This window comes from Belonocnema kinseyi, chromosome 8 (assembly GCF_010883055.1).
Source record: "Belonocnema kinseyi isolate 2016_QV_RU_SX_M_011 chromosome 8, B_treatae_v1, whole genome shotgun sequence".
Taxonomy (NCBI): Eukaryota; Metazoa; Arthropoda; class Insecta; order Hymenoptera; family Cynipidae; genus Belonocnema; species Belonocnema kinseyi.
Genome location: NC_046664.1, coordinates 10,732,212 through 10,759,942, shown reverse-complemented (window position 1 = coordinate 10,759,942; position 27,731 = coordinate 10,732,212). Strand labels below are relative to the sequence as shown.

At 24.6% G+C, this 27,731-nt stretch overlaps 2 protein-coding genes across 2 annotated transcripts in view; both read right to left on the bottom strand.

Annotated features, from left to right (window-relative positions):
* Positions 1–268: 268 nt before the first annotated feature.
* On the bottom strand, positions 269–10,823 carry LOC117178294 (complex I assembly factor ACAD9, mitochondrial). Its single transcript, XM_033369659.1, has 3 exons — positions 10,510–10,823; positions 4,681–5,733; positions 269–952 (listed from the first exon to the last, which is right to left on the bottom strand). The coding sequence occupies exons 1-3, from the start codon at positions 10,723–10,725 to the stop codon at positions 353–355; spliced, it is 1,869 nt and encodes a 622-aa protein (XP_033225550.1). The 5' UTR covers positions 10,726–10,823; the 3' UTR covers positions 269–352.
* Positions 10,824–15,912: 5,089 nt separating this feature from the next.
* LOC117177838 (lymphoid-specific helicase-like) overlaps positions 15,913–27,731 on the bottom strand; it is a 40,582-nt gene continuing 28,763 nt past the window's right edge. The window contains exons 5-7 of the mRNA XM_033368823.1: positions 26,157–26,554; positions 22,082–22,340; positions 15,913–16,086 (exon numbers count right to left, since the gene is read on the bottom strand). Of these exons, the coding sequence (XP_033224714.1) occupies positions 16,031–16,086; positions 22,082–22,340; positions 26,157–26,554 (713 nt within the window). The 3' untranslated portion in view covers positions 15,913–16,030. The remainder of the gene's footprint in view (positions 16,087–22,081; positions 22,341–26,156; positions 26,555–27,731) is intronic.

The window sequence follows — 27,731 nt, the reverse complement described above, 5'->3', positions numbered from 1 at the left end:
TGGATGAATTTTCAACAAAAATTGAGTCTTTCGCCTCGAATCTGGTCTTGTCTCGAATCTCGTCTCGAGAGAAAAAAGTACGGTAGAATTTATTTTTTTTTTTCTCGAAAAATCACTGTTCCAACTAAGAATTAATATTAATAAAATATACATAATCTCTTTTAAGTTGCATATTAGCACATTGCAGAGAAAAATCCCGATCAGGTAGACACCACCCCGAAAACATCTGAATTATCTACAAGAGTCAAAACAATTGATACAAAAACTGTACACTTCAAAGAAATGTTATTTAAGGACTTACATTAATTTCCAAATCCTCGGAAGATTACAACTAAACCTAGGAAATACCGTTTTACCAGTTCCTCTCCAGAGGATGCTCCAGGCAATAATTTTTCATCTCGTACAGTCGCTGAGAAACTTCTTTATGATACATATTACCATTGAGATAATCGCCGTGTTCAATTTCTTTGCCGAGGAATTCTATTCGATGCCAAGCCTTATAAGCAAAAGCAGATGCGACTTTCATATCATAATCTGCGTTCCTGAGACCAATGCAATAAGCCCTAGAAGCTCGTCCAAAAAGTGCAGTCACCACATAAATGAGTGAGGTCATTTCGCTCAAACGCTGAACATCCATTTCATGAGTCATCAATTGGGCACCGTAGCGGACTAGAAGAAGCCGGGTGCATCTGTCCATTCTGCCGAAGGCCTCCTCGAGATAATGAGCGTGGGTTTGATAAGAAGGATGAAGATTTTCTTCGAGATAAAGTCGCTTGAAGTCTGGTACGATGCCAAATAATTTTTTGATTACGAATTGAGGATATTCCAGCGGGTTCCTGCTCTTCTTCACATAGTCCCCCAGGAAAGATCCTGCGTATTTGATTCCTAATAATCCGGCATATGTCTTTAAATCGGCATCGCCCTGCATTCCGAACATGTGGTTCCTCATCACCTAGACCAATTTCACAATTGTTATTATCGGGTGACCGTTTTAATCCAAGAAAAATATTCCCGGTCATTTCTCGGTTGTTCCCCGGTTCGCAAACATTTTTTACGGCCAATAAATTTAAAAAATTCAAACTCTAAAGCTGAACTTGCAAGTTTGAGCGCGCCCAGGGTGCGCGACTGTTGGTTCTCGCGCTTCGCGCTCCACAACATTTTTATATCGCGCTACACGCTTGATCTTTGTGCACAGACATTTTAAAACTAAAAGTAAAAGCATCGACAAAAGTAATTTGGTGATTGTGAATTCTCGTTTGTTAAAGCTCCTTCGGCTTTAAAGAACGAATTTTTAACGAAATTTTATATCATTCCTATAAATTGATATTAGTCTACTTACCAGCCTTACCTCTTTTTATATATTTTTTTAATGCATTTATATATTTGAAAATCTTTGAAATACTGTGAAATTGTTGAATGAAAAAATGTTATTTTTGGATTTTCCATTAGTTCGTATGCTGTCAAAATTTGACTTTTTGATTTTTGAAGAAAATTCAAAAAGTTCTTATGATAATCATCTTAGGGCATTTAAAAATCAAACTTTTTCTTCTCTTGACTTTTTTTCATATCGTCCGTACAAAAAAATTTTGAATTTTGAAATAAGTGGTCTCAAAAATATCCAAAATGCGCTCACTTTTTCAATTTTTATCCAAAATGACTGGCTAGTGAAGTTGACCTTTAGTTTAGGACACTAAAAGAGTGCATCAAAGGACAATATTATAGAATGATTTTTGAAAAGTCAAATTTTAATTATCTTCTATTATTCTCAATAATTTACACGTAAAAAATGGAAGGTGGTAACGCTTTTCAATTAAACAATTTTAAATCAAATGCAGATAAACTGCAAAATTTATCATTTTTAACTTTTATAAATTAATAAGTTCAAAGATTCACACAAAAATGGAAAAAAATTTCAATTTGTTAAAGTGTATTATTTGTTTAAAAAACATATAAGCTAGAAACGTTAGAAATTGAAAAATGAATTTGTTTTGAGACAACACTTCTTAAATTATAATTCACATTATTTTCGTTTCAAATAGTTTAAACATCCTTGAAAAGCTTCGAAATTTTACTTCAAAATCTTGAGAAATCTGAAAGTTATTTTAAATTTATTTAAATTTAAAATTTTTTTTAAACTTCTAAATATCGTTTGAAATAAATAGAATTTTTTCTACAATTGTTAGAAAATCCTGCAAATTAAATTTAAAAAATTCTTAAAATCTTCAAGATTCTTTTTTAACAATTTTAGAAACATTTTAAAATCTTTTTCAATATTTTCTTAAAATAATTTTCTAAAATGAAAAATTATTTTCAATTTTGCTAAGAATCTTAAGAAGATTTTTTTATTCTTTTGAAGCCTTTTGTTCTAAATTAGGCTGTGAAAGTTTAAAATTAATTTTAAATCTTTTCAAAACTTCTAAATACTTTTTAAAATTACTCAAAATTTTTTCTACAAATAATAAGTGTCGATTGTTGTTTAAACACAAAAATTGAACAATTTCACTTACAAAATAGTTACATTTTCAAATAGTGATAAATTTTCAAATAAAATGATAAACCCTTAAATGGTATAGTTAAATTTTAAACCCAAAAACCTGAAGTTTTAACAACAATTTTTAACTGGAATAGTTAGATTTCGAACGAAAATGATACATTTTCAACCAGAAGATTAATTTTAGAAAAAAGAAGACGAATTTTCAGAAAAATATATGAATTTCCAACTAAAAAAATACATTGTCAAGCAAAAATTGAATAGTTAAATTTTCAGTTTAAAAAATCAATGCTTGATCAAAGAGATGAATTTTCAACTAAAATTATTTTTTAGCCAAGAGAGAAAAAAGGCAAAGAAATGATTAAATTAAAACAAAATACAGCAATTTTCAACCAAATACTTGAATTTTCGACTATAAACGATCAATTTTAATCAAAAATAGAAATTAAGTTTTAAGCTAAAAAAAAAAAAATAATTTAAAACCAAACGAGAAACTAATTTTCAACGAAATATTTTTAAAAAATGTAATATGAAGCTACTTTTAAAACAAAGAATCATTCTTAATCAATTTTATATTGCAAAAAAAATGAAGCGATCTCTCAAAAAAGAACATCCTGAAAATTCCAGTTTTTTCCGGTAGCAGATCAAAGTTTAATAAAAACTAATCGTTTTTCTTCTATAAATAACGTAATAGAACGAAAATTTCCGTCAAATCTCTGATTGAAGTATTATTGAAATAAAATGGAAGAAAAATAATTACATCTTCCAAAATTAAAAAATTAATGTTACTTTTTTAGTAAGAAAACCAAATAATTAAAAAAATCGTTTTCAAACAAATATTTACATTTTCAAATAGTGATGAATTTTCAAATAAAATGATAAATCCTTAAATCGAATAGTTGAATTTTGAAAACAAAAAACATGAAGCTTCAACCAAAATTTTGAATTTTTAACTGCAATAGTTGAATTTCTAACAAAAATGATAAGTTTTCAACGTAAAAGATTAATTTTTACCAAAAAAAAGACGAATTTTCAGATTTTCAAGTAGAAGAGATACATTGTCAAACAAAAATTGAATATAGTTACATTTTGAGTTTAAAAAATCAATTTTTTTTTAAACAAACAACCAAAAACTTTCACAAAATAGTAAAAGTTTCAAATTTCAAATTAAAAATTTTTTGTCAAAGTTTCTTATAGATGGGTAGAAGATAATCAAATTATTCTGATAAAATTTTCAATTTCGATGAAAATTAGACAAATTATATAGTTTTAAAAATGTTGAAAATGTTTAGAAAAATAGAAAAAAAATTTTGTCTAAAAAATTAAGAAATTTCATTTAAATTCATTACTAGATATCAAGTATAATTAGAAAAGGTGTCAGTTAAATTTTTCGATTAGACAAAAATTCAAAAAGTTTGAGCTTTTTCAAAATTTGAATAAAATTTTTTTATGAGTTTTATCAATTTTTTAAAAAATTTCTGATACGAGTTAAAACTATTTGGAAATTATCTTAATGACATTTTTAAATTCGATAAAACTTCAAAAAGTTATCTGCTTTTCAACATTTTGAAAATTTTCTAAAAAGGGGGGAAAACATTGTAATAGGTTAAGAAATATCAATCCAAATTTCTAATAGATGTAAAATATATGTTTTTCGAAACTATTATCATGAAACTTTTTAATTAAACAAAAGTTCCAAAAGTTGGATCATTTTCAAAAATATAAAATTTTGTTTTTTTAAAAGAACCATAAGTTGAAAACGTTATTTTCAGTAGATTTTAACAAGATTTATAAATTATCTTGATAAAGTTTTTTAATTAGACACGAATTATCGAGCGCAAAACGCGAGTTTCGAGCTTTGAGAACCTTCTTTAAAAACAAATCGAAAAAAATTCAGTTACAATTTATGGCTGTAATTCCTCCGAAGTTTAAATCACAATTTTCGATTTAAGTTTACAATATTTGAAAAAATGTAGTTAAAGTGAACGCATTAAACGTACGAAAACGCGCTCAAACTTGGTGCAAAGCGCAGCACGTAATGAGAAATATTTTTCAGCCAAAAAAAGAAAAAAAAAACTATTTATTTAAAAAATAAAAATACACCAATTTGCAACCAAATACTTGAATTTTCGACAATAAGCGATCTAGTTTAAAGATTACTGAAATAAAGTGGAAGAAAAAATAATTACATGTTCCAAGGGATAAGTTCCCATACAAATATGCGTGTCCAAAAGTCTGAATCCCTCCTGCAACCTCTCGATGCACTCTCTGCTGCAGAATTCCTTGGCAATAATTTTCTCGGCCCTCAAATCTTGTCCCTCATACAAATCCGAAAGACCAGTCGTCAAATAGGCAACACTCTCCATTGCATACAGCGAACCGGCCGTTCTCGAAATGACACTCTGCACAGATTCCCGATCGTACATACCATTATTAATCACATTCTTGATCAAAGCGTTCAAATAATTCTTCAAAATGCCGATATAAACACCCGCAGAGAACACCAGGTCCGAGAGGAAGTACTCTTCCAGGGTGTCCACGCCATCCCCAATCTGGCCAATCAAATTTCCGTAAGGAACCTTGACATTGTCAAATTTCACGGCGAACATATTGTCGCTTCCCAGCCAGGGCGACTTGACCGGTATGCACTCGCCGACACCTGGACTATTTTTATCGACGATAAATGCTGAAATGGTATTTTCCAATTTCCGCCTGTCACCACCCACTTGGCCGCGTGCATAAACAATAAAAAGATTGGCATTATTGTCTTGTTGGATGAATGTTTTCTGACCGCTCAAACTCCAGTAGGTCTCGTCGTCGGAAAGAACGGCCGTTGTAAATAATTTTTCGGGATCAACTCTGTACTCGGACTCGTTTGCACAAGTTACTGGGACGTAGTGTCCGCTGGCGATTTGTCTGAGGTACTGATACTTTTGTTCGACTGTGCCACTTTTTTTTAATAATTCGACGGGAAAGTTGTTGGTGGTGATGAGATTCATACCCACTTTTGGAACAACTGATAGAGTTTCGACGAGTTTCAGATATTCCGAGTCTAATAAATCGATTCCGTCGTAGTCGTATGATATTCTACCGCCGTAGACTCCTAGCTCTTTGAGCCTCTCGCGCATTTCTGCGGAGAATGAGGGGCTCTCGTAAACCGTTTTTGCGTCGACGGTTTTTATGTACTCTTGAATAGGCTTGAGCCATTCGCTAAATTCCCTATGCCTCTCATCTGTCTGCGGCTGGAATTACAACAAGATTTTGCTAATCTTAGGATCATATAGGCAGTTGTAAAATTAGGATATATGCTGTTTATCAAAACGATTAATGAAAAGAGAGAACCTGGCGGTCCTCCTATTTTTGAATACGAAATATAAATTAGGGTGGCCATTGGCTGGTTTTTTACGGTCAAAATTTTCAATTTTACTAGTCAGATAAAAGAAACATATGCATGTTTGTCTCTAAACACAAAAATTTATTTTAATTCATGACGTTCATTCCTCACATCCTTTAACACAAGACAGAACAAATTTTAATCTATTAATTTTGAACCAAATATCTCAATTTTAAATGCATTTTCAAGAAAGTAGTTCAATTTTCAACCCAAGTGATGAGTTATCAACTAAAATGATTAATCTTCAACTGCAATATTTGAATTTGAAGCGGAAAATAATAGTTTTGAACTAAAACACTGAGTCTTCAAGCGAAATAAAAAGAAAAATTACTTTACACAAAAAAAAACTAACTTTAAAAAAAAAACTGTCTTTCAAAAAAATAGTTACATTTTCAAACCAAATTTTGGAATTTTCAACTAAAATTGTAAGACTTTAACTGGAATAGTTGGTTTTTGAACTAGAAAAAAGAATTGTTGACCAAATAGCTGAATTTTCAACCAAGAAGATCAAATTCTACCAAAGAGATGAATTTTTAACTAAAATGATTTAAAAAAAAAATAATTTTTTAAAAAACTATCTTTCAAAATGATATTTACATTTCCAAACAAGTGAATATTTTAAAACTAAGACGATGAATTTTCAAAAAATATTTTAACCAAACATTAAATACCTAATTTTTAGTTAAAAAAATAATTTTCAAACAAATTGATGTATTTTAAACTAAAAAATTAAATTCTACAAAAAAAGATGAATTTTCAACTAAGAATTGAATAATTAAATTTTTATTTAAAAAATGAATGTTCAACAAAAGAGATGAATTTTTAACTAAAATATTGGAATATTCATCTGGAATAATAGTTAAATTTTCAGTTAAAATAACTAAAATTTAAAAAAATAATCAAAATATTTTTAAAAATAAAATAGTTAAATTTTTGGCAATAAATTCCTTTTTATCAAAAGAAAAAATAAGTTTAAAAAAAAACAGCTCATAATTTAACCAAGGAAATTAATTTTAAATTAAAATGATGAATCTTCAACCAAAAAAATTAATTTGCACAAAAAAAGACTTTAACTTTCAACCAAATAATTTTATTTATGACCTAAACGATGAATTTTCAACTAAGATGATAAATATTTAACTGGCAATCTTGAATTTTTAACCACAAAGAAGAATTTTTAAAAATTAAAATTAACTTTCAAACAAATAAATTATTTTCTACCAAAAAGAGTTGATTTTCTAACAGAAAAGTATTATTTTAAACAAAATACGTGGATTTTCAACGAAATAAATGAATTTTCAGTTTAAACAGGCAAATTTACATCTAAATTGTTAAATTTTCAAATATAAAAGGTCAACTTTCAGCTCAAGTGAAAAGATTAAATTTTCAGTTGAAAAATTTAACTTTCAACGAAACTGATAAATTTTCAACTGAAATGATGTATCTCCAACTTGAATAGTTAAATTTTATACCTACCAAAAAGATGAATTTTTAACAAATAAGATTGATTTTGTACCAAAAAAGACCAAATTTCCACAAGCTACATGAATTTGAAAAAAATAGTTTAATTTTTAAATGTAAAATATCAATTTTCAACCAAATACTTAAATTTTCATCAAAAAAAGATAAAATGTCAACCAAAAATAGAATAGTTGAATTTCCCGTTCAAAATTGAATTCTGAACCAAAAAAATAGTTAAATTTTCGATGAAAAAGTTCTTTTTCATTGAAAGAAAAAAGAAGTTCTCAATAAAACAATATATATTTCAACCAAAGAAATGAATTTTTAATTAAAATGATTAATCTTCAACAAACAAACAAAATTATTTTTAACAAAGAAGTTCAACTTTCAACAAAGTAATTTCATTTCTGACCTAAAAGATGAATTTTTTAATAAAATGATAAATTTTGCATCCAAATCGTTTAATTTTGAACAAGAAGATATCAATTTTCCACAAAAAGTGGACGTTCAACTTTTCAATTGAAGGAATTATTTTCAACCAAACTGATGAATTTTCAACTGGAGTAGTTGTATTTTTAACCGAAATAGTTGAATATTTAGAAAAAATATAAAATAACTTTCCACAAAAAAATATCTTGAAAAAAAACTGTCTTTCAAAAAAATAGTTACATTTTCAAACAACCAAAGGATGAATTTTCAATTAATTTATTAACCAAAAACTAAATACTTAAATTTGTAGTTAAAAAATAAATTTTTAACCAAAGAGATGTATTTAAACCAAAAAATTAATTTCTACCAAAAAAGACGAATTTCCAACGAAATACCTGAGTTTTCAACTAAAAAATATAAACTGTCAACCAAAAATTGAATAATTACCATTTGTAGTTTAAAAAATAATAATTTTTAACCAACAAAATTGTAAATCTTTAACCAGAAAGATGAATTTGTAAAGATTGAGATTAACTTTCAGACATAAATTATTTTCTACCAAAAACAGGCAATTTTCTAACAAACAAGTTATTTTTAAAGAAAATACGTGGATTTTCAAATAAATTAAGTAATTTTGAATTAAAAAACAGGCAACTTTACATCCAAATTGTTAAATTTTGAAGTAGAAAAAGTCAATTTTCAAGTATAATCGGAACGGTTAAACTTTCAGCTGAAAAAATTAACTTTTAACGAAACTGATAAATTTTCAACTAAAATGCTGAATGTCCAACTGGAATAGTTGAATTTTATACCAAAAAGAGATGAATTTTTAACCAGAAAAATTAAATTTCTACAAAAAGGCGATTTTTCAACCAAATAAATCGAGTCTCAACCAAATAATTTAATTTTTAAACTAACAAAGACAAATTTTCAAACAAAAATGGAATAGTTAAATTTTAGTTTAAAAATAAATTAACGCTTAAACAAAGTAATGCATTTTCAACTGAAATGATAAATTTCCGAATCGAATAGTTAAATTTTTAACCAAAAACGAATTTTCAACTTAAACGACGAATCTTTAGCTGGAATAGTTGATTTTTAAACTAAAAAATAATTTTCCAACCAAGTGGATTAAGTTTTACCAAAAAAGAAAAATTATTATCAACAAAATACATGAATTTTGAAATAAAAAAGATAAATTGTCCAACAAAAATTAAATGGTTAAATTTTCAGTAAAAACAATTAATGTTCAACCAAAGAGATGCATTTGTAACTGAAATTATGGAATATTAAACTGGAAGCTACTTCTTTAGTTAAAAAAAAACAACTAATTTTCAAAAAATAGTGACGTTTTCAAACGAAGTTAAGTTAATTTTGAAAAAAGAAAAGATAAATTTTCAACAAAAAATGGAATAGTTAAATTTTCCGTTGAAGGAATTAATTTTCAAAAAACTTATGAATTTTCAACTAAAACCATTATTTTTTAACTGGAATAGTTGAATTTTATACTAAAAAGATCAATTTTCAATCACAAAAATTAATTGTCTAGAAAAAATGTGTATTTTTCTACGAAATACATCAATTTCAAGCAACCAGTTTCATTTCTAAATAAGAAATAGCAATTTTCATCCAAAAAAAGATATATTATTAACCAAAAATATAAACATCCCCTTTTTCACATTTTTTTCAAGTTTCAAATTGAAATAATGGAAACAAGTAAAAAAATCCAACTGTTCATGGTTCATACTTAATTTGCTTTCAATCAAAATTGTAAAACTTAAAGTTTAGTTTTTTTGTTTAGTTTTAAATATTTGATTTATAACTACTGATTTTACATAAAAAATAAAATATTTTTAAATATTAAGCAATTGTTATTTTTCTGAATTAAATAAATTCAAATTTATTTTGAAGTTATTTAAAAATTGAAAATCGTTTATAAAATTTCAATCAGACATTTACGAATCTTGTAAAATAAATTATTCACTTATTATGCCGTGATGTATAGTTCAATTTTAAAAATCATTAGGATTTATATTAACATTTAATCAACAAAAAAGGCTTTTTATCGAAAATTTTCGATTACAAACGCTATTCATTTTTATTTTTTAAGTCTTTGAAACTAAATTTTAAAATTCTTTAAATGAAAAAATTTCGATTTAAAATTAAAATCCAAAATGGAAAATTTGTAAGTGAAAGATTTTCGAATTAAGCATTGCAAAATAAATCATACCATAATTTAAAAAGATCAAAATTCAACAGATTATTTTTAAAAACTGTTAAAATCAAACTTGGACCGGGTTTTTTTTTCTAAACATCTGTAAAGTTCCCGGACAAAAAAAATTCACTGTCATTTACCGGTTTCCTGGATTAGGCGCCACCCTGAATAATGTAAATTATTGAAAAAAGTGATTAAAAAAAAAAGTATTTAAGTCAACGAAGCTTAAAACGAAGAAAAACGTAAATTTTTTAGATTTTTGTTCTGTTTTAGTACAATTATGTATAATCTTTTGAATTCGTCACTTCTTTCATTCAAAATAGGTGAGCAACAATTTTTAGGATTAACTACTTGTAGCATAAACAAACTTTAACATAAACTTGTCAAACACACAAAAGGATAATAATAAACGAAGAAAATCGAATCAAGGAAGTTGAGGTTATCTAACATGTGAATTCGCCGAACCCACTCTCAAGCCAAAACTTTTGATCCATTTTCGATTTGAATAAGTTTACTTACCTCGGGGTATGCCAAGATTTCATTATCAAATTTTCCTATGAAAAATTCTTTAACAAATGGATCTCTTTTTGGACTTTTGGGTTTTGGAATAGGTAACCTGGTCTTGGCAGGGAAAGCCAAATCTGAAGGATTAACCTTTGCTTCCGTCGCTTTGCGCGAATAAACACTTTTCAGACATGAATATTGTTGCAACAAAGCAACTCTCCGGGTTAACATTTTTAATTCTTGTTTATAAATTCACTATCCTATTATTATTTAAATTTTTAACTCATTTTTTTCGGCTTTCCGCCATGACAGAAATGCAGACAAAAATTGGCAGTGCTAGTGCTACCAATGTGAAATAAAAAAATTAAAAGTCCTGTTACGTCCCGGCCTGGTAGTTCCATCTATCGTTGAATTGTAGAAGTTCCTTAATTGCCGCTAAATTCGAATTTTAATACTTAATTATTATCTTCTCTTCAGTTTCCTCCGAGTTCGTTTCTGCGTTAAAACTTTGAAACGTTTGCCTGAAACTGGAATAGAAAAAGGCTTCTTCTTTTAAATTCAAACACTTTTTTAATTGTAATTTAGTAATTTCTTTTATATTTGATCCAACTTTAGGTTAAATTAAGTCACTTTAGGTCGAATTAGGTCACGCACTCTTACAATTAAAAGGTTTCTTAATTAAAATGCACACAACTTTTGTATGAAAAATTTGAAATCTAATTGAGCATTAACGTAACTACTCTGAACTGACTACACGCACGTACTGAGAGCTGAGAGAAAAAGAAGCTCTAGCTTGTTAAAAGCAAAATAATACATATGCATAAAATTTTTATTTAGCACAATAAATTTTTTTCTTATTATCCCTCAAAAAAGAGTCCGGGGACGTCCGTTATGATATTTTATAGCATCTCCGAATTCAGTTTTAAAAAATTTTCATTTTTATGGAAAAAAGCCGGGGAAACTGTAAGTATCACATGCCTTTAATGCTAAATTAAAACTTTTTTAATTTAAACCAAACAAAAAGTGTGTGGGGATGTCCGTTAGCATGTTCGCTATCATGTCCCAAATTTTTAAGACAAAATATTGATTATTAAAGAAAAAAAGCCGTCGGAACCTAAAACTGGTAAAATCGACAATTTTCTAAGTATCACATGCCCTTAAGAAATTCAAATATTTCCGAATTTCCCGCTGAAATCAAAATCATTCATGGTAATGTAGATTTCCAGCTTTTCAGCATAGCTGTTGTATAATTTCACGCCATGAAACATACAGACTTGTAAAATGAGAAACGCATTATGTCACATATGTTACACAAACTACAAGGTTGGTATGAATAAAGCGGCAAATTCAAATATTGCGTTTCGCCAAAGCATAAAATTAAAATAAATAGTTTCACGTTCAATAATCAAAATTAATTCAGGCAAAAAGACGAATACAAATGTTGAATTTGCACACAAGAAATATTTTTCCGTCAAGAGAAAAAAAATGTAACCAAAATGTTGAATTTTGAAATTCAAAATTAATAAATAAATAAAAATAATTTTTTTAAAATAAATAACTGAAAATAAATTTTCAGTTAAAAAATTAATCTCTATCCAAAAAGAAAATTAATTTTCAACATAATAAAAAAGACGAATTTTTAACTAAAATGATGGAATATTCAACTGGAAAAATGAATTTTCAATCAAGAAAATTCCTTTTCAACCGAAAAAAATAGTTTTCAAGAAAATAATTCAAGTTCAACTAAAATGGTTAAATTAAGACAAAAAAATTATTATTCTCCGAAAAGATTAAATTATAAATAAAAAATTTTATTTTCTCGAAAAATAATGATTTTCTATTAGAAAACCAGGAAACGGAATCGTAAATTTACCAAGTAAAAAATTATTTTTTAATCTTAAAAAAAATTAATTTTTAAGAATAGTTGAATTTCAACCAAGAAAGGTTTTTCAGAGAATTAATAAAAAAAACCTCATCCAGAATGATGAGTTTTCAACCCGAAAATACGAATTTTTGACATCAAATTTTTATTTTCAACACAAAAATATCAAAGAAATACATTTTTAAATAAACTAATGAATCTTAAAAAAAATGAACTGTTAAATGAGTAGTTGATTTTTCAAGCCAAAAGATTAACTTTCCTCCAAAAAGACAAATTTGCAACAAAAGAATAAAAAAAAGATACATTTTCAAAAAAATTTTTTTTAACAAAGTAGTTAAATTTTCATCTTAACAAATAAATTTTCAACTTAAAATAGATAAATTTTTAACTCAAAAAATGAATTTTCAAAACAAAAATAAGAAATATTAATATTTTCCTTTAGAAAAATAAATTTCTAACAAGAGAAACAATAATTTTCAACAAAATAATATAACTTTCAGTAAAATAATTAATTTTCAACGAAGAAGATTAAATTTCTATAAAAAAGGATCAATTTTCGACTAATAAAGAAATAGTTAAATTTTCAGTTAAAAAAAAAACTAATTTTCAAACAAAAAATATATTTTCTTCTAAAAAGATACATTTTCAGCCAAGAAGATTAATTCGATGTCAAAATATATATTTTAAAAAATACATGATTTTTGAAACAAATGTATGAGTTTTTGAAGGAATTTTCAACAAAATAGTTGAATTTTTAGTCAAGCATGCATTTTCAACGTATAGAAGATTAAATTGCATGAAAAAAGGTAAATTTTCAACAATATAAAAAAACCATACATTTTCAACAGCAAAAAAACAACAGAATTTCCAACAAAGTAGTTGAATTTTCATCTAAACCAGATAAATTTTTAACATAAAAAAGATAGTAAAATTTGCAGTTAAAAGAACTAATTTTTTTAATTTAAAAAACTTTTCATTTAAAGAAATAAATATAATAAAAAATAAAATAACAATAAAAAGATATATTTTCAACCAATATTAATATTTTTCCAAAAAAGATGCTAAACCAAATACATGAATTTTGAAACAAATGTATGAAATTTTGAAGGGTTTTTCAACAAAAATAATTGAATTTTTAGTCAAGCATGTATTTTCCACGCAAAAGATTCAATTTCTATCAAAAAAAAATTGTTGGAAAAAAAAGAAATGGTTACATTTTAGTTTCCACAAAAAAAACCATTTTTAGTGAAAATAAGTTAATGTTCAACATTTTCAAACAAGATTAATTTTTTTACCGTGAAAGATATTAAACAAAATACATGATTTTACAAAAAAAAAAATATTAAAAATTAAAAATTTGTAAAGGAATTTTCAACCTAACAGTTAGTTTTCAGGCAAAGCAAATGAATTAAACAAAAAAAAAAAGAATTTGCAACGAAACAGATACATTTTTTAATTAAAATAGAATAGTTACATTTTCAGTACAAAAATCAATTTTAAACAAATAAAATCAATTTTTGTTTAAAAAGGTGAATTTTTAACAAAGAAGATTAAGTTTCAATCAAAAACGATACATTTTGTCGGAAAATGGAATGGCCAAATTTTCATTTAAATAAACTAATTGTCAAGAAAGAGAAGAATTTTCAAACAAAGAATTTAATTTTTAACCAAGAAGATTCATTTCCTACAAAAAAAATTAATTTTGAACAAAATACATGAATTTTCAACCAAAAAGGTGAATTAATTATCAGAAATATTAGTATTCTACGAAAAATTACAAATTTTTAACAAAATACTGGAATTCTCTAACAAATAATTTAATTTTAAACTGACGAAGATAAATTTACTGTCAGAAATGTAAGAGTTATATTTTCATTTAGAAAAATGAATTTTAAATCAAAAGAAAGAAATAAGTTTCAACAACATAGTTGAATTTTCAGTACAAGAATAAAATGTTGACCAAATAAAATAAATTTGTAATGAAATAGTTAAATTTTCAACGAAAAAGATTAAATTTCTATCAAAAACGATAAGTTTTCAACATAAAATAGAATGGTTGAAATTTCTGTTAAAAAACCTAATCTTTAATAAAAAAAGAAAAATTTTCAATAAAATAAATAAATTTTTAGCAAAATGTATGAATTTTGAACCAAACATTTAAATTTTCAACTGAAGAAGAGAAACTTTAAATAAAAAATAGAAAAGTTATATTACCAGTCAGAAAAATGAATTTTCAACCAAAAGAAAAAAAAAGAACTTTCAACAAAATAGTTGAAGTTTGAGTACAAAAATTAATTTTCAACCAACATGATGAATTCGTCACCACGCATTTATACTCTACCTGGAACGGTGAATTTCCAACGAAATACAGGAATTTTCAAACAAATTTCAACAAAATTTCAACAAAACAGTTGAATTTTTAGAAAGAGAATAAATTTTCAACATAGTAAAATTATTTCTTAAATAATCTTCAGATAAAAAAAAAACTATTTTTAAAATTAAAAAAATAAAGTTTTTAACCAAGGAAAGGATTTTTCAACCAAAGAAGATAAATTTTAAACTGAAGAAGCTAAATTTTCAACCAAAAAAAGACTACTTTAAAATTTCCGTCAGAAAAAAATGTTACAACAAAAATTTCCACAAATTGTTAAATTATTAGTAAACAAAATAAATTTTCAACCAAATAATATTAATTTTTAACAAAGAATATTTAATATCTATTAAAATCGATAAATTTTCTACTAAACATGAAATGGTTCAATATTCAGTAAAAAATCTAATTTTCAATAAAACGAAAATAATTTTCAACTCAAGAAATGAATTTTTTACCAAAAAGATCAATATCCAGCTTAGATGATTAATTTTATTCCAATAACGAAAAATTATAAAGAAAATAAATTCATTTTCAACCAAATATTTTAATTTTTGTTCAATTTTCACCAAAAATAAGTAGATTTGTAACTGAAAATAGAATACTTCAATTTTCAATACAAAAATTAAGTTCTTAACAAACAAATTTTCCATGCAGCAGTTTAATTTTCAACCAGAAAGATAAACTTTCTACTATAAAAAGATTAATTTAAAACAAAATACATGAATTTAGAGCCAAATATTTTATATTTTAAAGGAATTTTCAACTAAAAAAGGTGCTCTTTCTAAAATTCCCTGACATAGAGCAACCCTAAAAAAATTATCAATAAAAAATTTAACACTTTCACTTCAGTTAAGAATTTAAAATAAATGCGACTAAAAAATTCCAGTCACTTTTACAAAATTCCATGACTTTTCTCCAGATTTTCTAGAATTTTTGCACAATTCCTTGACTTTTTCAGACTTTCCATGCCTGAAATTGATGAATACATTTTTTATTAAACTATCAAATCACTCTTACCAATTAAAATAGCTCATTTAATTTTTTGCATTTTATTATTAAAAACTTGTGATAGAAACATAAAAACATTTTGTTTATAACTTATTACTAGGGCATCAAAATATAAATAATTATCATAATTAACTGCATCACGTCACTCAAGGTAAAATCTATACACAAGCAAGTCACAAAAAAAACGTCATTGAAACTTGTGTAAATTTAAATATTAAATTTAATAATTCAGTCTAGAGTAATTTTTGGACTTTAGGATTTTCCGTTTTCAATTATTGATGCAGGTCACTTCTGTCGAGTAGTTTATCAAGTTCCTCTTCGCTAAAAACTGAAAACGAAAAAAAAAATAAATAAATTAGATTCCCTTATATCTGACTATTTACTTTTTTGTTAACAAATAAAAAAAATACAGGCTATTTCTCCCATTCTTCACGGTCAAAAATTAATTTTTCCCGGTTTACTTTTACGCGTTTATAATTATTTAATTAATTACATACTTATTAATTATTTTAAAAATTAATAAGTGATTTCAAATTTTGCAGCAAAATAGATGAAATTCTTTTTGTAACAAAAATTTCAACCAACATGATGAATTAGTCACCACGCAGAATAAAAAAAAAAGAATTTTTTAAGAATTTTATTTTTTATTAACTTGTATCAAAATGCATGAATTTTGATCCAACTAATTAATTTTTCAGCTGTAGAAGAAGAAATTATTTTTGTAAAAAAAGAATTTTTTTAAGAATTTTATTTTTTATTAATTTGCAACAAAATGAATGAATTTTGAACCAAATAATTGAATTTTCAGTTGAAGAAGAAGTACTTTTTCAAACAAAATTTTCATCCAACATGATGAATTAGTCGCCACGCAGAATAAAAGAATTTTATTTTTTATTAATTTTTAACAAAATGCATGAATTTTGAACCAAATGATTGAATTTTCAGGTGAAGAAGAGAAATTCTTTTTGTAAAACAAGAATTTTTTAAGAATTTTATTTTTTATTAATTTGCAACAAAATGAATGAATTTTGAACGAAATAATTGAATTTTCAGCTGTAGAAGAAGAAATTCTTTTTGTAAAAAAAAGAATTTAAGAATTTTATTTTTTATTAATTTGTAACAAAATGAATTAATTTTGAACGAAATAATTGAATTTTTATATGTAGAAGAAATTCTTTTTGTAAAAAAAGAATTTTTTCAGAATTTTATTTTTTATTAATTTGGAACAAAATGAATGAATTTTGAACCAAATAATTGAATTTCCAGTTGAAGAAGAAATTCTTTTTCTAACAAAATTTTCATCCAACATGATGAATTAGTCACCACGCAGAATAAAAAAATAACTTTTTAAGCATTTTTTTTTATTAATTTGTAACAAAATGCGTGAATTTTGAACCAAATAATTGAATTTTAAGCTGAAGTAGAAGAAATTCTTTTTGTAACAAAATTTTCAACCAACAAGATGAATTAGTCACCACGCAGAATAAAAGAAAAAATTTAATTTTTTATTAATTTGTAACAAAATGCATAAATTTGGAACCAAATAATTGAATTTTCAGCTGAAGAAGAGAAATTAAATTAAATTACCAGTTAAAAAATGAATTTTCAACCAAAAGAAAAAAATAACTTTTAACAAAATAGTTGAATTTTAAGTAAAAAATTAATTTTCAATTAATATAATGAATTAGCCACCACGCAGATTAACATTCTACCACGAAAAAAATTGGTTGATAGTTCTTTTTTTTCTTTTGGTTGCAAATTCATTTTTCTAACTGGTAATATAACTATTCTTTTTATTCCAAATTTCCCTTCTTCACCTGAAAATTCAATTAGTTGGTGCAAAATTCACGCATTTTGTCATAAGTTCAATTATTTGGTTTCAAGTAAAAAGTTCAATTTTCGAGAAAAAAAATAGTTTAATTTAACGCAAAATAATAAAATTCTCAAATAAATAAAATTTGTAAGCAAAATACGAATTCTGTACCACAAATATATTAGTAAAATATTCAATTGAAAATCATTAATTTCAACCGTAAAAGTTGAATTTTCAATCCAAAAAGGCAAAAGTTCAACAAAAGAGTTGATTATTCCACACAAAAAAATGAATGACAAAATAGTTGAATTTTCAAGAAAATAATTCATTTTCCCACCAAAAAGTAGAATTTTGAACCAAAAGAGATGAATTCTGAAACCCAAAATACAAAAGTAGACTTTTTAAATAAAAATAATTAATTTTAAACCAAAAAGATTATTTTTTGAAATAGTTGCATTTTCAATAAAACAATAAAAATTGCAACCAAATAGTGGAATTTCTAACCAATAAAGATGAATTTTGAACCCAAAATACAATAATAGACTTTTAATTTAAAACTGATTCAATTTCAATAAAAGAATATAAATTGTAACGTTCCATAAAAAAATTCGCATTTTTGTGATCCAGGATATAATGAATCTAATTTGAACTAAAGATTTTGGACTTTCGATGGTAAAAGATGAATTTTTAATCTAAAAAAAAATGTAATCCAAAAGTATCAATTTTCTATAAAAAAAAACGAATCTTCACAAAAACAGCTGGATTTTTTCTACCGAAAATGACGACTCACAAAATCGATGAATTTTCAACAAAAATACTTGGATTTATAACGAAATAGCTGAAAGATAAATTTTCCACAATATAGTTGAATTTTCAACCGAATAGGTGAATCTTAAAGAAAAATGATTTTTTACACAGTAGTTCAACTTTACACCAAGTAGCTAAATTTTATATAAAAAAAAGATAAATATTTAACTAAATAATTAAATTTTTAACTACATAGGTGGAATTTCCAACTAAATGAATCTTTAACCCGAAAATATAAATTTTCTACAAAAGAGTTCAATTTGAAAAAATAATTAAATTTTCAACTAAAAAGATGAATTTTCCACCAATGAAATTAATTTTATAGCAAAAAAGACGAAATTTTCAACTAAATTGTGAAATTTTGAAGCAAAAAAAAAAACGAATTTTCTACAAAACAAATGAATTTTTAACCAGAAAGTATGACTTTAAAAGAATAACATTAATTTTCAATCGAATAGGTTAATTTGCTACCAAATCCTTGAATTTTGATGCCAAAAAGACAAATTTTCTACAGAACAATTCAAATTTCAACCCAAAAATATAAATTTTCATCAGAGAAGTTAATTTTGAGGCAAATATTTGAATTTTCTACTAAAATGATGAATCTTCAACAGACAAATTGAATTTTTTACAAAGTAGATGTACTTATAATCAAAAAAATTTTCAATCAAGAGAGACAAAAAAATGAAACCAATTTATTGAATTTTCAATCCAAGAAGACGAAATTTCTACAAAAAAAAAAGATTAAACTTCAACAAAAAAAATCGATTTTTTAGAAGAATGTTAAACTGTCAACTCGGAAACTTTGATTTTCAACAAAAAAGGTCATTTTCAACGAATTAAGATGACTCTTCTATCAAAAAAGGATAATTTTCTATTAAAAAAACCCGAATATTTAACAAAAAAGTGGCATTTTTGAATAAAAATTATTAAATTAAAAAAAGAGAGGAATTTTTAACGCAATTATTAAACTTTCAAACAAAAGAGTTGGATTCTGAAGCAAATATATAATAGCAAACTTTTAATTAAAAACTTTTAACCATAAATAGCTGCATTTTCAACAAAACAGTGAAATTTTCAAGGCAAAGAGACGAATTTTCTAGAAGATAGTTTACCTTTTAACCCGAAAAAGTAAATTTTCCACAAATTAGTTCATTTTTAATAAAAAATATGAATTTTTAATCTAAAAAAATTTCAATCCAACAAAAAACGATGAATATTTTAGTGAATATTTGTAATGAATTTTCAAGCGAACAGGTGAATCTTGAAGAAAAAATATTATTTAAGAGAGTAGTTCAACTTTAAACAAGTAGTAAAATTTTTTATAAAAAAGATCAATATTTAATCAAATAATTATATTTTCAACTAAATAGATGAATTTTCCTACAATAAGATTAATTTGCTGCCAAAAAAAGATTAATTTTCAATAAAATGCAGGAATTGCCAACGCAATTAATTTGTAACCCAAAAATATGAATTATCAACGAAAAAAGTTAATTTTCTACCGAAATTTGAAAAATAACTTAAACATTGAATGAAAATCCAAAAAGAGGAATTTTCAATCAGTTTCCACCAAATTTCCAACATTTACATTTTTTTACCAAAAGAGATGAATTTTCAAACCAGAGATAAATATTCAATTTTCCACTAAAATTCTTTAAAAAACAATAAATTAATTGAAAAATTTTAAAAAAGAGAAAGTTTCGAACCAAAAAGACAAATTTTCTACAAAATAATTGAATTTTTAACCTGAAAATATGAATTTGCATAAAAAAAGTTAATTTGGAAGCAAATAGTTGAATTTTCTAATAAAATGATGAATCCTTAACAAAAATTCAATTAATTTATTGATTTTTCAAACAAAAAGACGAATTTTCTTCAAAACAGTTCAATTACTAACCAGAAAATATAAACGTTTGAATAGTTGATTAATATTAAAAATTAAAAAAAAAACATTGCATGAAAACCTAAAAAGGGAAATTTCGAACCAAGAAGATTAACGTTTTATCAAAAAAAAAAAAGACGTAATTTAAAAACAATACAGGATTTTTTCACAAAACAGTCGCATTTTTTGATTAAAGATAAATTTTCTACAAAACAATTGCTTTTTTAAACCGAAAATATAATTCAACAAAAAGAGTACTTTTTTTAAACAAAAAGGATGAATTTTCAAGCCAAAACAATCCATTTTCTAGAATAGAAGATCAATTAAAAAAAGAAAATTCAAACATGTGTTTTAAACCAAATGGTCGAATTTTAACAAAAAAGATTAAACTGGAACTAAAAGCAGTTGCATTTTCATCCAAACAAATAAATTTTCAAATCAAAGCAAGAAGAGATTTTCAACCAAAAAAGATCATTTTTAACTAAATAATTAAATTTACTACCTGAAAGATTTATTTTCCACTAAAAAGATTCATTTTTTAGCAAAAAGAAACGAAATTTTCAATTAAATGGTGGAATTTTTAAGCCAAAAAGGTGAATTTTTTACAAAACATTAAAATTTTGAATCCGAAAATATCAATAATTCTACCAAAACTGAAGAAAAAAAACAATAGATGAAAAAACCAACAAGATGAATTTTGGAAGCAAGAATATCAATTTTTTACCAAAAAATATAGAATTTTTACAAAAAAAAAAAAATAATTTTTAAACGAAAAAACGAATTTTCTACAAAACAGTTGTTTTTTAACAAAAAAGTTTATTTCTAAAAAAAATACATCAATTTGAAATAAATTGTCAAGCTTTCAAGCCGAAAACAACGATTTTTCGAGAAAAGAAAATTTAACTCGAAAATATGAAATGCTGAATAGTTAAATGAATTTTCCGAAAATAAGATTAATTTTTTACCAAATTTTAAGGAAATATTTCAATTTTCCGCTAAAATAATTAATATAAATAAATAAAAATATTAAAAAAAGAAAAAGTTGCAAACCAAAAAGACGAATTTTCTACAAAAAAAAATTGAATTTCCACGAAAAAAAAGTTAATTTGGAAGAAAATAGTTGAATTTTCTACCAAAATTATTAATCTTCAACAGATAAAATGAATTTTTTACAAAGTAGATGTATTTACAACCAAAAAACAATGTTCAATCAAGAGAGACAAAAAAATGCAACTAATTTATTGAATTTTCAACAAAAAAATAAAATGTTTAACCCGAAAATATGAACAGTTGAATGAAATTAAAAAATATATAAAAAATTAAACACAAAGATTACCTTTCAACAAAAAAAAGACGTAATTTCAAGAAAATACAAGAATTTCCCATCAAACAGTTGCATATTTTTTACCATAAAAGATTAAACTTCTACCAAAAGAAATGAACTTTCAAACGAATTTTCTACGAAACAATTTATTTTTCATCAAAAGACGAATTTTCAACTAAAAAAAAAAAATTAATTTTAACCAAATAATTAAATTTTCAACCAAAAAGATGAATTTTCAACTAAATCGCTAAATTTTTAATTCTTTTCAAGAATTTGTAATGGTTGATAGCAGTGAGCACAATTTCAAATACATTTTTTTCGGAATGCGAGACGAAATTTATTACAAAAGTAATAAAAAATCTGCAAAATTCCCGATTTTTCAACAAATTTCCGACCTTTTCCCGGTGTTTTATTTATTTTTTTTTAATTTCAGACTAATTCCCGGTGTTCCCAGTTAGTGGCCCCCCTGATATTTTATTTTTTTTAATACGTACCATCTTTATCAGGAGAGACTACTTCGCATTCTTTCGATTCTAACAGTTCACGAAGTTTTATGAGTGTCTCTTTGTTGTTGAGGTTAAAGGAGAAATCGGCTTTCGAAATGACCATTTTCTCTAATTTACGTTTTGCCTCTGCTCGCTGAATAATTTTTTCGTCGAATGTTCCCTTCGAGCAGAGTCTATAAATTACAACTGGTCTAGTCTGGCCGATTCTATGACAACGAGCCATTGCCTGGATATCGGCTTGTGGATTCTAAAAATGAAATGAAAATTTCGAAACAGAATGTAGAAAACTCGAAAGCAAGTTTTGTAATTTTTCCAGAAAAAGGCATAATGATTTTTTCTTTAGAAAAATTAATTTTAAGACAAAATTGAGAACAATTTCTAAATTATTCGAAAAAGAATCTGAAAGATTTTACACAATTTGTCTATTATGCAGAATTTCAAAAAATTATAAGAAAATGTGAATAATTTCAAAAGATATTTAGAAGTATTAAAAAAAAATTTTTAATCATTAAAAATGTGAAATATCAAATTTTAAATGAGAATTCTAAAAGGTTTAAAAAAAATAATAAAAAGTTTATCACGGTTTTTAGAAAAATTTTTTATTGTTTTTTATTTTGGAAAATTAATTTAAAGGGAATATTGAAAAAATCTTCTATTGAACTTCAAATACTATTTAAATATGGTTTCAGTCTAAAATATTCCATTTTGAACGCATTTAGTTTGAAAATTTTTAATTAAATATAAAACAATTGTTTAGTATTTAGAAATTCTTGACTATTTGTTTGAAAAATACTTTAAACTAAACAATTTGAAACTGAATTGTTTGAAATAGTCTTAAATTTTTTAAGTTTTCAAATGTTTCAAAATGATAAGATTCCTAGTAAATTGTTGTGAATTTTATTTTGCTTTTGAAATTATTTCAAGAGAACATTTCAAAAAATTTCAAAATATTTACAAAACTGTTAAAAAAGAATGTTTTTAACATTTTAAGGCAATTTTTGGTATGGTGCAGGATTTAAACAAAATTTTTAGAAAAGTTTTAAATCATTTTTAAAGATTATTAGAAGTTTTTGACATTTTTTTTAACTTCAAAAGATTTCTGAAAATTCTGAACAAAATATACATAGGTTTTTGAAGATCCCAAACATAAAATTTCGAAGCTTCAGAATTTTGAAACGCTTCAAGAGGATACAATTTTTTCTTAATATTCCTAGGTAAATTAAAAATAAAAGTTTAATAAAAGAAAAAAAATGTTAACCGAGAACATTCAGAAAGATTTTCTAAATTGTCAAAAATGAATCTGGAAGATTTTAAGGGCATTTTTTAAATTATTTTTGAAGTATTTTGCAAACAAGTTGTGAAAAAATTCGCAAAATTTTAAAAGATACCTGAAGTAATGTTAAATTTTGAAATATTTCAACAAATTTAAAGCTAATTTTGAAGCTTTTTTTCAAGTGCTTCAAAACATGAATACAAAAATTTCTAAGATCTGGGAGGAACATGCAAATTAATTTTTTATGTTGGAAAATTAATTTAAAAGAGTATTTAAAAACAATTAAAATTTGTTTTAAAGATTAAAAAAATAAATAAAAAATTCTAACTCAAAGGCACTTTTTTAAAACTTTACATCCCCTTTCTGAGATTTTGAAGAAAAAAATTACAAGTTTGTAAAGAATTTTGAAAGCTTTGATATCCTTTTGATTTTAAAGACGTTGAAAGATTAAAATTCCTGTAACATACCCGAAAAAGAAAAAAATTTACAACCAGATCGTTAAATTTTTAAATAATGAAAAACACGTTTTCAAACAAAAATCAAATACTTAAATTTTATCAAATTACATATTAAATTGTATTAAAAAATTACTTTCAAATAAAGGTTGAATTTACCAAAAAAGAAAAGGAGCCGAACATCCAAAAAGTTGAACATCCGTTTTCTGATATTTCGAATAAAAAAATTAGAAGATTTTTAATAATTCAGAAAGATTTCAAGAGGATACAAATTTTTTCTTCAAATTCCTAGATTTTCTCCAAGATTTTGGGGCAATTTATAGTTAATTTTGAAGCATTTAAAAAAAATGTTAATGCGAATTTTTAAATTTTTTAAATTAGAAGTTATGATTTTAATTTTAAATAGTTTAGGCATCCTTTTACAAGCTTTAAAATGTAATTTCAAAATCTTGAGAAATCTCGAAGTGGTTTTGAATTTTTCCAAATTCAAAATATTTTTTTTATTTGTTTTCGGAACTTTTAAATATATTTTTAAATTAATCGAATTTTTTCTATAATTTTTAAAAAATTCTGAAAATTGAAAAAAAAAACCTTAAAATTTGAATTCATAAATAACAATAGAACAATTATTATTTATAAAAATATTAGAGTAATTTTAAGGCATATTTAGAAGTTTTAAACAGATTCGAATTAAATTTAGAACTTGAAACAATTTTATATACTTACAGTCGAATTTACAATAAAATGTAGATTTTTGCAGATTTCAAACAAAAAATTTAGACTGTTAAGAGATTTAAGAAATGATCAAAGAACCTGCAAGATTTTAAGGATTTGTTTTTAATTTGCAGGATTTTTTTTTAATTTGCCGGATTTTCCAAGAATTGTAGGAAAAATTCGAATAATTTAAAAATATATTCAGAAGTTCTGAAAAAATTGTTAAAACATTTCGTTTAAATTATTTGAAATCATTTCAAATTTTTAATTAAGTTTGAATCTTTTAAAAACTTCTAAATATCTCTTAAAATTACTTAAATTTTTTCTACAAATGTTAAGTGTTCCATTGTTATTTATACGTCAAAATTTAACAATTTCACTTACAAATTAAACACTTTTCAAATAGTACAATCAGAATTGTAACGCTAAAAGTTTTGAACCACTTCGAAATTCTAGAAATTCAAAGCTTTCTATGTAAAACAATTCAGTTTAAAATTGTATTCTTTAAAAATTAAAATTAAAATTTAAAAATTGTATTCTTTCTTAAAATTATTCTTGTTTCAATTTACTCGCCTTAAATAAACAGTGAAATATTACTAAATATTAAATACTTATTCATTTTCTACATGAGGGAATTTTTAATTAAATGGGTTAAAAGTTAAATAATTTACATTCAAAGAATATTTTTAATTTAATAGAAACCTTTAATTACGTCTATATTATTATGGAGTAATTTTTAAGTTGAAATACATAAAACGCACGTTTACATTTTTAATGGCTAAAAAAATTAATAGAAATAATGTATTAATAAATTCATTTATTAAATTTAATATATGAGACTCTGAATTAGAAATATTTTATTGATAAATCTTGAAAATTTTTATTTAAAAATAAAATTATCGGAATATATGATATATTAATGTCAATCCTTATAAAGACTTTCGGATTGAAACAGTTACAGATCCATCTATAAAATAATTTATTTATATATATATTTACTGCATTTCTTTACTCTAAAAATTTTGTAAAATTCCCGGTCTAAAAATAATTTCACTTTCATTTCTCGGTTTTCCCCGGTCTCATAAAATTCCCGATTATTTCCCGGTTTTTTGCCGATTTTACAATGTCAGATATTTAATGTAAAAAAAAAAATCTAAAAGATTTATAGAAATTTCTTGTTTATTTTTAAAGATTGTGCAAAATTTCAAAAATAACTTTAGTCCGTAAAAAAGGATTATAAATTTTTGAAGAAATTAAGAATACTTTAAGACTGAAATATTTGCGAAAATTGATCAAATATTATTTAATTTCTTGCAAACTTCTAAAAGTCTTAAGTGTCTTTCAAGCTGGCTTGAATTTTTTCTAAAATAGGATCAGATTCTTTTAATTAAATATGTCTAACTTTTCTAGATTTTTTTTTTCGACACCTGCAATTGTGAACAATCTTTTTGAATTTTCTCAAGAATCTCTAGAATATTATACCTATAAAACCTTAAAAACAAAACTCATAATACTTTCCTTAAATATGTTCCTAAGTGTTCAAAAACTTTGAAAAAATAAAAAAGATATTCGAAATTTTGGTTGTGGATTTAAAAAAAAAAAAAAAAGAGTAAATACTAACCCAATCGCTGTCATAAATGATGACAGTATCCGCGGATGCTAAATTGAGACCGATACCTCCAGCTCTCGTAGAAATTAGAAATAGGAAAATGTTGGGATCACTGTTAAACTGACTGATACTTTCTTTCCTATCCTCGATGTCAGTAGTCCCATCTAGGCGAAGGTAGAGATGGTCTGGTCGCAAGGATAAGTAATCTTCAAGCATGTCCAAAATTTGTGTCATCGTCGAAAAGAGCAAAACCTTGTGTCCACTAGCTTTCAGTTTTTCGAGTAGTTTGTCAAGAACGAGAAGCTTTCCAGAAGCTTTAACTAAGTCTTCGTCTATTTTTGGTAAGCCTGAATAATCCATGGGACAGTAGACCAAATACGGATGGCTGACAATTTTTTTGTAAAGCATTGCTGAAAAAAAAGAATTTTTAAATATTATAAAAACATTTTCAATTATTGATTCGTAAATTTTTCTTGGATTTTCAACGCGATGGTACAATTTTCAACAACAAAAAAAAAAAGATTCGATGTTTAAAATAAAAGTTTAATTTAAACCTGAAAAATAAAATTTCAACCGAAGAATTAACTTTCAACAACAAAATTAATTTTGGATTAAATAGTCGCGTTTACAACCATAGAGTAGTTGAACTTTAAAGCAAAAAATACAACTTTTTTATACAAACAGTTCAATTTTCAATAAATACTTTTCTACCAAAAAAATATGAATTTTTAGCCAAAAAAGATAACTTTTTAACAGAAAAATGGAATTTTCAACGAAATGATTTAAATCACAACAAAGTAGTTGGATTTTTAACCAAATCGTTGAACTCTCAACCTAAATTAATTAAGTTTTAATCAAATCTTTGAATTTATGGCAAAGCTGAATTATCAACATAGTTTAATTTAGAAAAAAAATTTCAATCAGACAGTGGAATTTACAAAAAAAGTTTAAAGCAACAGGGAAATGAATTTTAAATAAAAATAATTAAATTTTCAACAAAAAAGTTCAACTTTCAACCAAATAATTGAATTTTAAATCTAAAAAGATGCATTTTCAACCAAATAGTTGCACCTTTACGTAAAAAAGATAAATGTACAACCAGATAGTTTAGATTTTTAAATACAAAAATACATTTTCAAACATAAATAAATTAATTAAATTTGTAGTAAAAAAAAGTAATAATTTTCAATTGAATTTAACAAAAAACGAATTCTTAACGAAAGTGGTTAATTAAAAACCAAATACTAGTTGAATTTTCAACCTACATAAATTAATTTCTAACCAAAAAATAATTAATAACTAAAAAATTTCATTTCCAAAAAAATGTTCTAATAATAAATTTTCAACAAAATAATTATATTTTCGCCAAAAGAGTTGAATTTTCAATCTACCTAGGTGTATTTCTACAACCTACAAAGATAAATGAATTTCCAACAAAGTAGTCGAACCTTTGAGTAAAAAATATCACTTTGAAACCAAAAAATGGAAGTTGCATTTTAAGCTTAAAAATAAAATAATTTTCAACAAAATAATTAAATTTTCAACCAAAAGAGATGAAATTCTAAACCAAAAATATAAAAGTAGACT

Bases quoted from the DNA above. Each gene is read 5' to 3' on its own strand.
- LOC117178294 (XM_033369659.1), bottom strand. From the start codon at position 10,725: ATGTTAACCCGGAGAGTTGCTTTGTTGCAACAATATTCATGTCTGAAA. The intron at 5,734-10,509 runs GTAAGTAAACTT...TTGTAATTCCAG, and splicing joins AAATCTTGGCATACCCCGAG to CCGCAGACAGATGAGAGGCA. The intron at 953-4,680 runs GTAATTATTTTT...AAATTGGTCTAG, and splicing joins GAACTTATCCCTTGGAACAT to GTGATGAGGAACCACATGTT.